The 14,993-nt window shown below is 41.5% G+C and overlaps 1 protein-coding gene across 5 annotated transcripts in view; it reads right to left on the reverse strand.

Annotated features, from left to right (window-relative positions):
• Positions 1-14,993, reverse strand: part of LOC143287550 (polyamine-transporting ATPase 13A3-like) — a 188,200-nt gene that overhangs the window by 118,316 nt on the left and 54,891 nt on the right. For all 5 annotated transcript variants that reach the window (XM_076595626.1, XM_076595625.1, XM_076595623.1 and 2 more), the window contains exons 8-11: positions 13,279-13,413; positions 6,880-6,949; positions 6,538-6,669; positions 1,987-2,148 (exon numbers count right to left, since the gene is read on the reverse strand). In XM_076595626.1, the coding sequence (XP_076451741.1) occupies positions 1,987-2,148; positions 6,538-6,669; positions 6,880-6,949; positions 13,279-13,413 (499 nt within the window). The remainder of the gene's footprint in view (positions 1-1,986; positions 2,149-6,537; positions 6,670-6,879; positions 6,950-13,278; positions 13,414-14,993) is intronic.

Here is a 14,993-nt window from a genome sequence, read left to right on the forward strand (position 1 = left end):
GGTCACTCACAGCTGCCGATATGGTGGCCTTAGCAGGAATACGTGCTCCACTCGTCTGGCCACACCCCGTACACTCGCGACTTGGTACTTGGCTCGGTGCCCAGTCACCACCACTATCACTCTCCCCATCAGACAATGAAACTTCTTCATCATTATACGGGAATTTTTTGTCCGAATCTTCAGGCCTGGCTGCAGTCTCAGTTGCTCTAAAACTTGCTCAGTTGTGAAGTAGCATTGTCTGCTCGTCGATGCAGCCATTTTGGAAAATGAAAAGATCAAAGTTGCGGGTAAAACTATAATAAATTCACTCAAAAACTTGCAGAAGTACTGAAAAGATGGCATCGATCAATAGAAGGGGATTCCCCTGGTCACATGCACAAAATATGGCCTTTCAAACCTCCCCAAAATAAGAGTGGTTGGTTTGTGAATGACCAACCCTGTTTTGGTCGCCTTTTGGCGACATCAGCAGTCTCCCTAGCGGGTGCTGAAAGACAACATCAGCAGCCAAAGTGTTAATGACTGATATTTGCTGTCTAGAATGGCTATGACACTCATCTGCCAATACAGTGTCCATGAGAGTCTTGGTTTGAATCCTGCTCTCGCCCTTTCTCCCAAGTTTGACTGGAAAATCAATCTGAGCATGTTGTCATTTCGAAGAGACAATAAAATGAGGTCCTGTGTGCAGCACACACTTGATGCACTTGACCCACGGCAATGAGTGTTGTCTTCTGGCAAATTTCTGTTGAGAAAATCCACTCTGATGGGTACACATCAAGGCCTGACTAAGAGCATAGGATTACGCTGCTGATCAGGCTTAGCAGATGTGGTGAAGTGTATATGGATTTGTCTGAATGCAGCGATGCTTCCTTCAGAAACTGAAACTGAAACCGATACTGTCTTTCCTGAACCTGTAAAATCTTAAATGTTATTGTAGATGCAATAGTTTTTGTGGTACAGTCATTTTAGAAATGCTACAATCAAAAACCACAGGATCAGACATGCAGAAAATAAGCATTTTCCCTGAATTGAGGACACAGGCATTGTACCAGTAACACTCACAGCCAACTCGGAAAAAAATGGAGGAATTCTGTGTACTATATATATCATATATGAAGAGTGACTATGAGATTCTATCAGTCACAATTCTAAATGGATTCCAAAATGCTACTTTGTGGGATTTGCTGAATTTGGCTGCTTTTTTTTTAAATTTCAAACTCAATATATCAAAAGCAATTTGAGAAATTGCTCTGGAATTTGGTGTTGCTTCTTAATTTATTGCATTCTTTCAGGCATGCATGTATAAATTATAAGATTTCTGCTATGAAATTGAAATTTTGGCTGGACCTACCTACTTCAACTATGCAAAGAAAGAAGAGCCACACGGCAGGTAGGCAGAGATGCCAACCCCTGTCAAGTGTCTGTAGCAACAATCAGGAAATTTGGTATGAACATTTTGAATTTGGTTGAACACTCGGACGTTTGGTGAAACTTCTGTTCCTGCCGCTGCTTCTTTTCAACTAACACATCTGTGGCACTGTGTCACTTCCCTGGTCTTTGTTCATCTTGTTTCTCACAATCGGACAACTTCTTTATTTTGAGCCGCTTGTTCCTTCCTTGCACTCAGTAGCTTAATCCACCAGGCACAGACGCTGTTTGACTGAGACACAACTTGATTTGGCCACCTTATCTTAAGCTGATTGGTCCACTCAATGCTGTTTTAATGTAAACACGCACGTGATTAGCTAAGCATCACTGCGTGAGAACAAGGTTAGCAGTGACTGCCCTGGCCTTGTGATCGATAGGTCTAGATCGCCTGATTAATGTTACGACAGGAAAGCATGTGACCATGCTATGTTGTCGAAAAATGAACTCATCGGAACAATTTTACATTGGCGTAAAATTGGAACAAACTGTGATTGAGCGTAACAAAATACAGTGAAATCATAACAATTAGCATTTCTGGGTAGGTGTGTCACACATTATTACCTGTCCTGACAACAACAGCCAGCACCTTGGCAGTGCCGTAGTAGCGTGTCTGCACCACATGCGTGCCAGCAAACAGTGTGTGTCTCTTGTGAACCTCAGCGGAGTAGATCTCGCCATCCTCCTGGTGGGTCAGGGGCGTCTTGGTCACCGGAACACTTTCACCTGACCACAGGTACATACACCCCATGCCCAAGGTAAAAAATAAAAAAAAGGTGATAAAAAGCAATTTAAGTTGTTGGTTCACAGGGGAGGGAAGGTATAAGTTTGTTGATGTTAAGAGGAAGGTGGCAGAATGGTTATGATGCTTATCTGCCACTACAATGTCCTTGAGGGTCTGGGTTCAAATCCCAGTCTCACCCTTTCTCCCAAGTTTGACTGGAAAATCAAGCTGAGCACCTGGTCATTTAGATGAGATGATAAACCAAGGTCCTGTGTGCATCACCCACTTGGCGCATTGAAAAAGAACTCATGGCAACTAAAGTGTTGTCCTCTGGCAAAATTCTACAGAATTAATCCACTTTGATAAGTACACAAATATATATATGCATGCACTCAAGTCCTAATTAGTGCACTGGGTTATGCAGCTGTCAGGCATCTGCCAAGCAGATGTGGTGTAGCATATATGGATTTGTTCAAATGCAGTGATGCCTCCTTGAGAAACTGAAACTGAAACTTGTTGTTGTTGTAGTTGCTGTTGCAGCAAAAATGCAATTAAGTAATAATAAAATCAAGGGTGTAAGGAGGCTGAAAGGAGAGGTAGGGTGAAGGAGAGAATGTGACACTGTGAACTCACGCGCGCACGTGCGCGTGCATGCGTGCGTGCGTGTGTATATCCCTGTGTGCGCAAACAACCGATATACAGAAGCAAAAGAGACTGGTAAATATTATGCAAAACAGAAACATAGAGACTGGTAAACTAAGGCAACAATTGGTAAATAGAGACAAAGAGATTTGTCAACAGAGACAAAAAGACTGGTTGATCTTGTTATATATCATCACTGTGACATGAAAACTCAGCTACAAGAGTTCAAATTACCAAATATGTGATTTTCTTCCTTCAGTACATCAATGGACAACACATAATTTCACAAAGATTCTTTTAACACTATAACAGTGACCAATTTGGAACACAGTGCAGAAAATTAGTACTGGTCATAATTTCCTGTATATGACAGCTGATCCGCTTGCTTGAGGTGTGCATGCTTTGTTGAAACCACGCTTGTCCACTGTTTCATGTGTTGTCATGCACAAAATCATTCCATTTCTTCACCACTCACCACCCTCCCTACCATAATTATGTGGATAGTTTGTCCTCGAGTTCAATTATAAATCAGCCACAGAGCTATACTCAGCCTCCTGCACCAATTTCTCTCCTTCACTAGCAATATCTAGCTCTTCAACTACCCTCTACTCCACCCTCTCTGCAAATTGTCAACTTACTTCTCATTAAACCACCATCTGACAAGAGTCTGTCACAGCTAACAATAAAAACTTATACATTATTTGTAAAGCTTCTGCAACAGCAGAATCTTGAAGGTTTTTAACAAGCAGCCCTTTCAAGCTAAGTTGTGATTGTCATCCACCATTTGGAAAGTATTGTCTGAATTTCTGAGAGGTGTACGCAACAAAAAACATCCCGGAATGGTTGAGTTTTGCTCCTCATGAATAACTAAAGCATACATATCAAGCTTTCTCACTGGTGCGTATCAAAAAACCATATTCTAAAAACCTGAGGTAAGAAAATTCCAGCAATGACGAGCACAGCTTTATCCGTCATGGCGCACTTTTAAGCACTAAGAACTTCACGGAAATGTCCAACATGGGGCATTGAAGAGGTTTAAAAACAAAACAATAACAAAGAAACAAACATAAGCTTTGTCAACATTCAGTACGACTGAGGGTGGAGGTGCAGCTCTGAAAGGATTCATTTTGTTGAACGGCTGCACGTGGGAGAATGATATAACAGATTTCAAAATGACATTTTGAAATTCTTTTGAGATGAAGTCATGTTTTCTTCTTCTACTTCTTCTTCGTTCATGGGCTGCAACTCCCACATTCACTCGTATGTACACGAGGGGCTTTTTTGTCCATGACCGTTTCTATCCCGCTGTGTATGCAGCCATACTCTGTTTTCGGGGGTGTGCGTATGCTAACCAATGAAACGTCATTTCTGGCAGGAGGTAAATAATCATTCCAATGGCCAGCAAAGAAATGCCCCATGTGAAGCACGGCAAGAATCATGGAGACGGACAGGAGGGCATTTGAGTTTTGACATGGTAAGTATATTCAATCAAACTGGGAGTATAATACGAACTCCTTATTTTGGTGTCATATATTGTACCATGTCAAACTGTTGCAGAATTCAAAGCAAATGGAGGATGGCACTACCTTCTGGTTCACATGGGAAGCCCATGTAACAGTGACAGATGAGTTAAACGTGACAAAGACAACCCCTAGGAACCATCTGCCATGAGCATACAGACTTCCCTGAGGTGGAAATTGATAAAAGGAATCTCTGAACGGCAGAAGGCCATCTCCAAATCCTGGCAAAGAGGCACCGAGTGCTGAATGGTGGCTGGAGTGGCAATAGTGCATACCTCGTAAGCTCTCAGACTCCAGCAGCAAAGGAACTGAAAACGCCTTAGGTTCTGATCTGTTGGTGTTCCGACCCGGCTTTCCAACCACCTTGGGTGGGATTGGGAAGTAAGGAAAGTGTAAGCGGTCAGCTTGCTCCAGTCTAGTGAAAAAACATTCGCTGCCCAAGCTTCAGCGTCTAGAACCAGTGTGACAGAAAACAGGGGTCTTCTGTTGACCCTGTGGCAAAGAGAACCACTCTCTGTGGAGACCCTAAACATCACACCCCCCTGCAGGGTGTCGTTGTGTAGGGTCCACTCCAAGTGGAGGACACTCTTGAACCTGCTGTGAGCGCCTGCTGAGGTTGATACTGCCACTCTGTGTCTTGCTGAAAGCTTAATACTCTAATACCAACAGCAAAGGAGAACCTTGGACCACACGTGAGGTTATCAAAGCCCCCACCCCACCCCTCCCGCCTTATATATATATATTATATATATATATATATATGTGTGTGTGTGTGTGTGTGTGTGTGTGTGTGTGTATTTATTCCACGTACGCAACAGTAGTGTTTTCTGTGAACATGTGGATATTCTTGATGACATCCTCCCCTGTGGACTGTGGAGTGGCGTCGAGCCCACCGAACTGCTGCAAGAAGAGTGAAGTATCATTTGGGCTCCCATGATGACCAAATCACAGCTGCATGGAGTGAGCTCATGAAGATGCATCGTGAAGAGCGCCACTTGAAGTATGGGGGCTATGGGAACCCCTAAGCCAGAAGGGACCCGGGGGAGGGGGTGTGGGGGATAAGCCATTGCTGATGTATTTCAAAGAACCAATCTCCCAGAAAGATGTGCAGGACCCTGAACTGAACACTTAAAACCCCTGACCGACCATCATGGACCGTATGCAGATGTCAACCCTAGGAAGTCAGAGAACTGACTTTGGGAGAGAGCGCAATTTCCCCCTTGTGTGCACAGCTCCAGAAATCTGGATGTGTAAATTGTACACAGGGCCTGTGACTGTGCCAAGTGGAGTCAGTTTTGTAGGTACATACACAGAGGTATGGAGCTCTGAACTGAACCCGATACCATGCCAGCCCTTCAGCAGAGGACAGGGGGATGGGAGGTGGGGTGTGGGGGGAACAATGGAATCACCAAAGCAGAGGGCAGAGAACTCTGTCCCTCCACATGAACCTCAGGTACCGGCGAGATGCCAGATGAATGAGGATCTAGAAACCTGCACGTTGAAAGTGGAAGCACATTGCACAGCTGAATGGTCTTGAAAATGAGTGCATGTTAGTCCAAAAGATTTTTGGCCCTGGGATGGAAAGTGTTGAGTGGAACAAATCCAGGATTGGTCACCACCCTCTTGGGACCTTTGGAAACACAAGCAGGCATCTCTAAACGTAAAACGCATGGCCCCAGTTTTGAGGTCTGATGTCATGCCTTCAAGAAGCCATGTGATATCCCCATCGTCAATATATATGCTATCATGCTCCTCAAAGTTGAGTACATAAGGAAGAGGAGTGGGTCTTAGAGGAGGGGGAATCTTCTGCCTGAAACAACATAAGCATGCACCCCGATTCTAGTCCCAACATAACCCAGTCATCAAGTCCCACATCGCGCCACTGTTGTGTGTGGGAGAGAAGCCCTACTTGCCGGGGTTGAAAGACTGGAGGGTCAGGAAAGTGTCCCAAGTCACTGGGGGTGTAATTAGGCCTCGACTCTGTGCGGGGACAAAGACCCATGAGGGAGTGCTGCTGGGGGGGAAGTGACTGCTGGGCAGCCCTTTCTTTCCCCGGGTTGTTAGAGAGATAGATGACTTCCATTTAGCATTTGACATTTGAAAACACTAATGTTAATCTCAAATATAGATGGCTATTTATAAAATTTTGGAAGTATAAACTGCTCTCTAACCTGTGGTATCTGGGGTTAATGAACATGCAATGGATTTTAGATTCTCATTCACCCTCACCTGTCAACATGCTCTCATTGACAATACAAGTGCCAGTGATCAACACAGCGTCGCAAGTCATAACACAGCCATGTGCTGGCACCACAATTACATCACCAGGGGCCAGCTGATGTTCTGGGATGTCCGTAAAATCTGCAGCCACAAAGAAATATAACATCAGAATCAACATGCAACAAGTCTGATAAAAACATATGCCAAAATATCATGTTTGTGCTTGTTTTTTTTATGCTTGTTTATATATAGCATGTCCTACTTGAATGCATGTATACATACATATGTTCAACACCTCAACACCACAACATACACACACACACACCAAAAAAAAAACAACCAACAACTTACCATCTGTCCCATTGGCGACAGAGATGTTGCTGGGAGCCGTGGCAACCATGTTGCGCAGTGTGACACGTTGCTTGCAAGAGAACGACATAAGTACATACTTAAACAGTGCAGTCAATCACAGTGAAACAGTTCATAAACTAAAATGACTCTAAACTTAGGAAACTAATGTATATATATATATATATATATATATATATATATATATATATATATATATAAAGACAAAAAGAACTTTTCTTCAACTACAAACCATTGTTTTCAAATGCAGACCTGAACAGCACAATAATAACTCAGAAACTGTGTTGTAAGATCAAAAACCAAACTAGTTAACAACTTTAAATAAAGAGTGTTAACTCTCTCCATACACAAGGAACACAACTTCAAGTCAATGCTGCTTATGCTACCCATTCAGACCCATTCAGCTAGTACACAGATACATTAAAGGTACATTGGAACAAAAAAAAGGGGGCTCCAGGCTTGTTCTGTCATTGCTACTGTGTGCAATGTCAAATGATTGGTATAAGGACAAGCCCAGAGCTTATTTTTTTTGAGGAAGTATTTGTTCCAATGTACCTTTGTATGTGGGTGTGTGTGTGTGTGTGTGTGTGTGTGTGTGCGCGCGCGCGTGTGTAGTTTGGTTGTCACATTGATTAAGTGTTTTGTAAAGAAACATATGTTTTGTAAAGCACTTGGAGCAGATTTCTGCATGGTGTGCTATAAAAGTATCCATTATTATCATCATTATTTTCTTTCTGGATTACATAAACTCTTGTATGCAGTATTTGTATATTTTAACCAGTTTCGCCCACTAACCACCACCCAAAAGTGTACGGATGACTAAAAAAAAAACAACAACAAAAAAAACAAAAAAAAAAAACCAACCACCAGATCTGAAGGAATACAGAACTGGGGGATATAGACCTGAGGGAACACAGATCTTGGGGAATACTGACCTGGGGGAACTTTGACCTAGGGGATATAGACCCACCAACACAAATTTGTGGGATCTGTACACCTGGGGGAAACATAGACCTATGGGAACTTAAAAACCTTGATGAACACAGACGTGTTCCCAGGTCAAATGTTTAAAGGGTCTGTCATGTTCCATTAGGGAACTACTCAGAAAATACTGATGTATTTAGTTCAGTGTTGTAATCTTTTACAAAGACTTACATTTTGTTATCTTAAATGTTGTCATAAAAAAAAAATTCACAAAAGGTGCACAACCATCTAAACATACATGTAATATCAAACTTCTCCATAGACATCAAGTGGTTTTTTGTGTGTGTTTTTTTCTCAGAAATGAAAAGAAAGGCAAATGAAAACAAAAGAAAGTAGTGAAAAGGGATGGAAAAGAGAGAGAGGGAGGAAGAGAGGTTCATATGTATGGGTATTTAAAACACACAAAAACCCGAATATTTGAAATTTAAAAATTATTGGGATATGGGTGGTGTAGATTAAACACCAGTTTTTCCCTTGATTTCAGTATGGTTTTTCAGCGTGTGCTATTCTCTCAGCAGAAAAGCAACAACAACAGCAACCTATTTTGTAAATTCTTGGGAAATGAGCTGCTTTGCTCTTGGACAAAAAGTACAGGTGAAGTAAAGTGAATAACATTAACAATGCTCTAGATTGAATTTTTGTGTACTGAGGCAAGGTGACTGATTTTGTTCATCTAAATCAAACTTGTGCAAAGAACAGCGGATAGAACAGATTCTATACAGCTCCAGATAGGCAACTTTACAGATATTAGAAGTGTGCTGTTGGAAGGAAATAGACCAGTTGAGGATTACACCAAGACTACGAACAGAAAGTGAAACAGATATGCCATTAATTTGAACACAGTCAGAAAGGAAGGATGTTGATGAAACTTTTTTGGACAGGCTATCATAAACTGTCTTATCATTATTTAGGCGGAGCTTACTGAGTCATCCAGTCCTTTAGGTCTGAAGTGTATTCCTGTGTCTGAGTCACCAGTGCATCAATTTCAGCTATGGAGGCTGACTGATGAAGTTGAGTGTTGCCAGCAAAGCTCTCATGCGACACTGCATGATGACTGATGACATCTGACACAGGAGCTGCATACAGCATGAAAAGAACGGGACCTAGGATGGATCCCTGTGGGACACCATATCTCAAGGCAAATACACTAAAGTATCTTATCATTTTCACACACTTTCCATGTATGATCTGACAGGCAAGACGTGATCCATGCTAGTGCAGTGTCACAAATATAAAAGAAAGTTATAAGTCTGTTCAAGAGGATAGAGTGGTGTCAAAGGCTTTGGACAAATATGAAAAAGTGAGAACAGATATTTTCTCATCATCAAATCCAGAAAGCAATCATTGAGTACTATACTAAGAAGGGCTGTTTCACAGCTATGACCACCTCCATTAACTGACTGATGAGAATTAAGTCAATGATGTTGTTCCAGACGGGTTAAGATCTGAGGCTATATAATCTTTTCTAGCAATTTTGATAAAAATGATAGATTTGAGACAGGCTGATAAATTTTCAAACAATTATTATCCAAAGATGGTTTCTTCATGAGGACATACAACAGCAGATCTGAAGCTTTCTGGAAAACAACCAGACAATAAAGAAGAATTGATACATTCAACCAACAAAAAGGACAGGGCACTCCCAAATGAGACTGACAACTGGAAGCTGTCATCTGTAAGTGATTTGTTGTTCTGATTCGAACATATCCTGTTCTCAGTGTAGCGTTCACAAATTGTCATCAGTGGCAATAGTCTAATAGGAGTTATGTCCCCTCTTATTTACCAGTTTCAGGCTGAATCACAGGTGTTTTAGAGCCAGTAACTGAATTAGCTAATCCTTGTGCAAGGGTGGAAGGCACTGCCCGATGGGACCTGGGCTGGTGTGAAAGCTGGTCAAGACAAATCTTGCTCTGTTGGCCAAGGGGTGACAGGTCAGGAAGGCTAGGAGCTATTGTCTTCAGTTCAGAGGCCCTGTTCAGAGCAACCTATGGCAGGTGTTTGTAGTGTTAATTGGACAGAGCTACCCATGGTAGGTGTTTGTAGTGTGAATGGGTTTGCAGACTCCAGCAGGTCCAGTCCCACTGATGTGGTTGTCACATTCTGTGGGCCACACTTACCAGGACTGTGTGAAGCCAAGAACTTGCATAGTTACTGGAGTGGTGTAACGAAAGCCTTATCATAAGAAGAGGAGATTTATGTAAAATAAACAAACAAACAAAAAACAGAAAATAAGCAGTGTTAAACTAATGTGCAGGTAGATTGCTTTCAGTTTACTGAGTCATAGATCTACAAGTGGCAATACTGATTGCAAGAAAAAAATAGAGTTGGTGTGTGTGCACTGAAAAGCTCAGATCAGTTAGTCTGCGGTGGTCTTCGGTCTTCGTGTGAATCTTCTCCTGCATGTTCTGTGGCCTGTCTTGTGTGAAGACTGGGGAGAGTTCACTATTCAGTAGAGAATACCTTCGTGGAAAAGCCTAGTAGTTTTAACACTTTACTATTCCAAAAGGCAATAGTGACTGACTGTGAATGTGTTTGTGGATGCAGAGCTGAAATGCTGTGTTATTTCATGAGCATATCACTGTCACAATACTATTTTATAATATGGTTATTCCTTGTTGTCAAGAGATGTGCTTTGAAAGGTGTACGCACTGTGAAATAATGTGTGAATTTTTTTTACAGTGGCTGAATTTCCTGTGTGCTTGGCATGTGTAGATTTATTTTAGTTCAAGTTAGTATTATGAACAATGTGGCAGCTGATGAGCTGAGAGTAGTTCTGTCAGTTTCAGCTATTTTATGGTTGACTGAACACTAATTTGCGGATTACATACTGGCCAGTTGTCATGGCTAAGTGTTGATTATCTGAGCTCTTGAGTGGGCAGTGTAGCAGTGAGGCCAATATTATTAGGCAAAGGTTCACCGCTGTGCCCCTGTTCTTTGCAGATCACGAACCTTCTTATTCATTCTTCATATTCAATGATATCTGTACCTTCCTCCTTTCCTCCACACTTCTACTTCTGGGTTACCAGGACCTGCTTTTGCCACCACATGTGTGCTCATCACTGTTACCCCCCCACCCCACCCCCCACACCCCCTGCTCCAACTTCTTTCACCACAAGGGCCAGTCACCCGTCAATGGGCAGCTGAGACAGAACTATGTTTCCTAAGGCATGGGAAGCCAAAATTGTGTGCAAGTTAAGTGATGCCACCGAGTGTGATTGTGGACGAACTTCCAAGACAGTGGGGAGGGCTGTGATGACTATATTCTATCTTACTCATTTTTTGGAGGGGGTGGGTGGTGGGGGTGGGGGTGGCTTAAGTGTGTGTGTGTGTGTGTGTGTGTGTGTGTGTGTGTGTGTGTGTGAAAGAGAGAGAGAGAGAGCATATACTTTTGATTTATACTATAGTGCTTTGTTTGTGTTGTCTTTGTGTGTAATTTGATTTTGGGTGCATTAGATCAGACCTGCCTAGGCCCCCAAATACCTCTCAGTAGTAGAGCCCCAGTTTTCAGTAGTTTTATGGTAGTTTTCAGTAGTATGGGCATGGCGGCATTTCCACTTTAATACACTCTTCATGTCATCTTCCTTGTACTAACCAAGACATGGTTTAGGGCTAATTATCAAACACAAGTGAAGCTTTCAGTGATCACATGCAGAGATACCAATCTCTAAAGACAAAAAGGAGCATGTGACAAAATCACCAACACAAAATGACTGACTGACAGTAACCATCATTAAATTTTATTTTATTTCCTTTCCTCTTTCTCTTAGTTTTTACTTGTTTGCAGTGATTCCAAAATTGTGAACTTTACTGAAACAGGCGAGGGGATCTTGGGGACTGCATTAGGAGAACAAAGCTGGTTATGTGTTATATCCATAAACACAGAGAGAGGGAGAGAGAGAGAGCATCTCTGAGTGCATGCACACACACACACGTGTGTGTATGTGTGTGTGTGTGCGCGCGCGCACGTACGTGCGTGTGTGTGTGTGTGTGTGTGCGTGCGTGTGCGTGTGATCAAAAACAACGGCGATCGTGAAATGTACCGACATCCAGTTGACAGGCCGCACGCGAGTTTGGTAAAGCGGATCGACGTCTCTAGTGAAGTGAGCCAAACTGACAAACGGCTGACGTAATCTCAGCAAAACGGGGCGGTGGTGGGGGGAGCGTTGACGTCAAATGCTATGAAAGTTCATCTTCAGTGATGAATTCTTCAGAGACGAATGTGTGCGGCGCTTCTTAGGATTTGCCATGTGTGTGTCTGTGTGTGTGTGTGTGTGTGTGTGTGTGTTTCAGGTTTCGCGGTCTGCAAAATCGTAGTTTTTCTTTACTCGGCCATAGTGCCGTAGTCAGGGGGCTTGAATCGTAGAAACTACGGACGAATCGTAATACTAGGCAGGTCTGATTAGATTCATAAAATAATTATTCTTTCATCATCTTCTCAATATTTGGGAGAGTCAATGAATCTCGTGTGCAAACCAACTCTGTTGCTGGGTGTTCAGGATTCACCATCTTGAGATAAATATTGAGTTTTCACTCGCAGGACAGGTGGACCTCATCGATATGTAAAGTCAACCAGATGGAAAGTTCAAGTAAGTTGATGATCTCCCTTCTCTCTCTTTCATGTTTTTATCAATCACTCATTTATTTCAATGGCAATCTCTCTCACACACACACACACACACACACACACACACAATGGCAGACATCAGCAAGCAGAGAGAGGGATTTAAACAAAATTACATTTTACTTCTATCAAGTTTACACCACCATGACTTTGAATCCTTGTTTTCTGCAAATTGTTCACACACACACACACACACACACACACACACACACACATACACACACATTGAAAAAGAAAGAGAGAGAGAGAGAATGCACTTGGACAATGCCCACTCCCTGCCCACTACTGGTAATGGCCAGTGCACACAGGCTGCCTTCCCTAATAACGGTAATGTGCAAAATCATTGCCCATTACCATAACGCACAAAGATTTTGCGCATTACCGGTAAAGAACAATTACAGTTATTTATAGACAGACAGACAGACAGACAGACAGACAGAGAGATATATACATATATTCAACAAAGGATAAAGTACTATCACCAATACTTTTTTTTCCCTTCCAAATTGTGTGAGAGATATATATAGATATTCAACAAAGTATAAAGTACTATTACCAATACTTTTTTTTCCCTTCCAAATTGTGTGTTTTAGGAATCCAACACAGTAATAAATACTTTTTATTCTGTCATATTTAATAGTTTGGGCAGATATTACAGAACTAAAGAGTAAATATGTGACTTTTCCCCCATTCTTTTCTGTAAATTTTCTCGGCATGCACCAAAGTGAAATGTTTCAGAAGTGAAAGGGTTAATGGACAACACGGGCAGCTCTCACCTTCTTGGTCTCATACAGAGACACCCCAATTGAGAGGGCAGACACCACAAAGATACAGCCTGCGTAGTAGTAGTACTGGTCAAACAGCCACAGTGTGATGCTGGCGATTTGGAAGATGTAAAAAGGTGTCAGCACCTAAAACACATTACACACAGACACAGTAAAACAATCGCAAAGTTTCACATTCTTTTTTCTTCAATGCAAGGATTTGTTTCAGTTTCTTTCTACCTGTCATTCATGAGGACTACCTTCAAAAAGATTTTTACTCAATACCTCACAATTACTATTCTCATCATTATCATCACTATTATTTTCATTAATATTACGATATTGTGAAATGGAGGATGTTTCCTTTGGGAGGTTTTCGTAACAGATAAAGTATCTCTGTTAAGTAAAATTACCTCTCGGAGGAAATGGGGAGTAAACAGATGAACTGTTGCTTAGTTAAGAACGCCCACCCCACCCCCTACCCTCTCCACCTTATTTTTACACATATTTCTCGTTTGAAAATGTATCCCGTAAGTATCAGTCTGTGATGTCCTCTGCTTTGAAAGTTTCTTTTCATCATATTTTGACTGATAACAAAATCCTTTCTGATTTTGTTGAAAAACCAGTTGTGAAAAAAAAATTAATTTCATCTGACAATGATCTGACCAGCTAAAATATTGGGTTTTTTCAAACCCCACTTCTGACATGCCCTCTTCCTGTTGAAATACCTTGTAGCATGCAATCATTATCAGGATAACCAGAATCATTTCAGTTCATCAACAACAACTTTCATTTTCCATCACATTTTCATAGTTGCTATTGTCAAAGTCATGCCGTAAATCAAACAAAATTCTAGCCACCTCCTCTGTACTGTATGTTCTGACACCGATGTTGACACGTTTACAGCTTTTCACATCATAAAAACACACACAAAAATGCATCAAATAAGCCAAATGTTGCCAAAATATTGCTTCAAACTCTCATCAAAGTTGTCGCCAATTGCAAGGGAGGTAAGTGATACAAATGAGTGGCTGGACACCTGATTATGCATTCACCCCTAAACCACAGATATATCCACTGTCAGAAGTAAAAGGCTCATACAAACAAAGAAAAAAGACCCACATTTGCCTCAATGCAAGTTAAATATTGGCATCAAATTCACAATAAAAATAATAATAATAATTTCAGAACCACATGTGACACTACATCTGTGCAGACCTATCAATCAAAAATTGAGTAGAAAGAATTTTTCTTCCTTTTTTTGTGGAAGACACTTACACCAATGAGAGCAGACTGTAACTCTCCCCACAACAGCAGTATAAACCATACATACAGCAATCAAAGGACAACATCACAGTATTGTAAGAAAAAAAAAAAAAAAAAAAAAAAAAAAAAAGCAGTGGCCTTGTAGTTATGCGCCCGAGTAGGAAGTGAGTGTCCCAAAAGCGAACTGGGATTTTTATCCCCTGCCCTTGCACAAGATCTTGAGTGGTGGTCTTGGTGCTAGTCTTTTGGATGAAATGATAGACCAAGGTTCGATATGTAAAAGAACACATGGCAACTAAAGGGTTGTCCCTGGCAAAATATCTGTACAAAAATCCACCTAGTTTAATAGTAAAACAAATACACTTGCAGGTAATTAAAAAAAAAGAAAAAAAAAGAAAAGTGGCAATGCAGTGTAATGATACTCTCTCCATAGTAGCTTGAATTTTACACAGAATAACCAG

This window comes from Babylonia areolata, chromosome 11 (genome assembly GCF_041734735.1).
Source record: "Babylonia areolata isolate BAREFJ2019XMU chromosome 11, ASM4173473v1, whole genome shotgun sequence".
NCBI classification, from domain to species: Eukaryota; Metazoa; Mollusca; class Gastropoda; order Neogastropoda; family Buccinidae; genus Babylonia; species Babylonia areolata.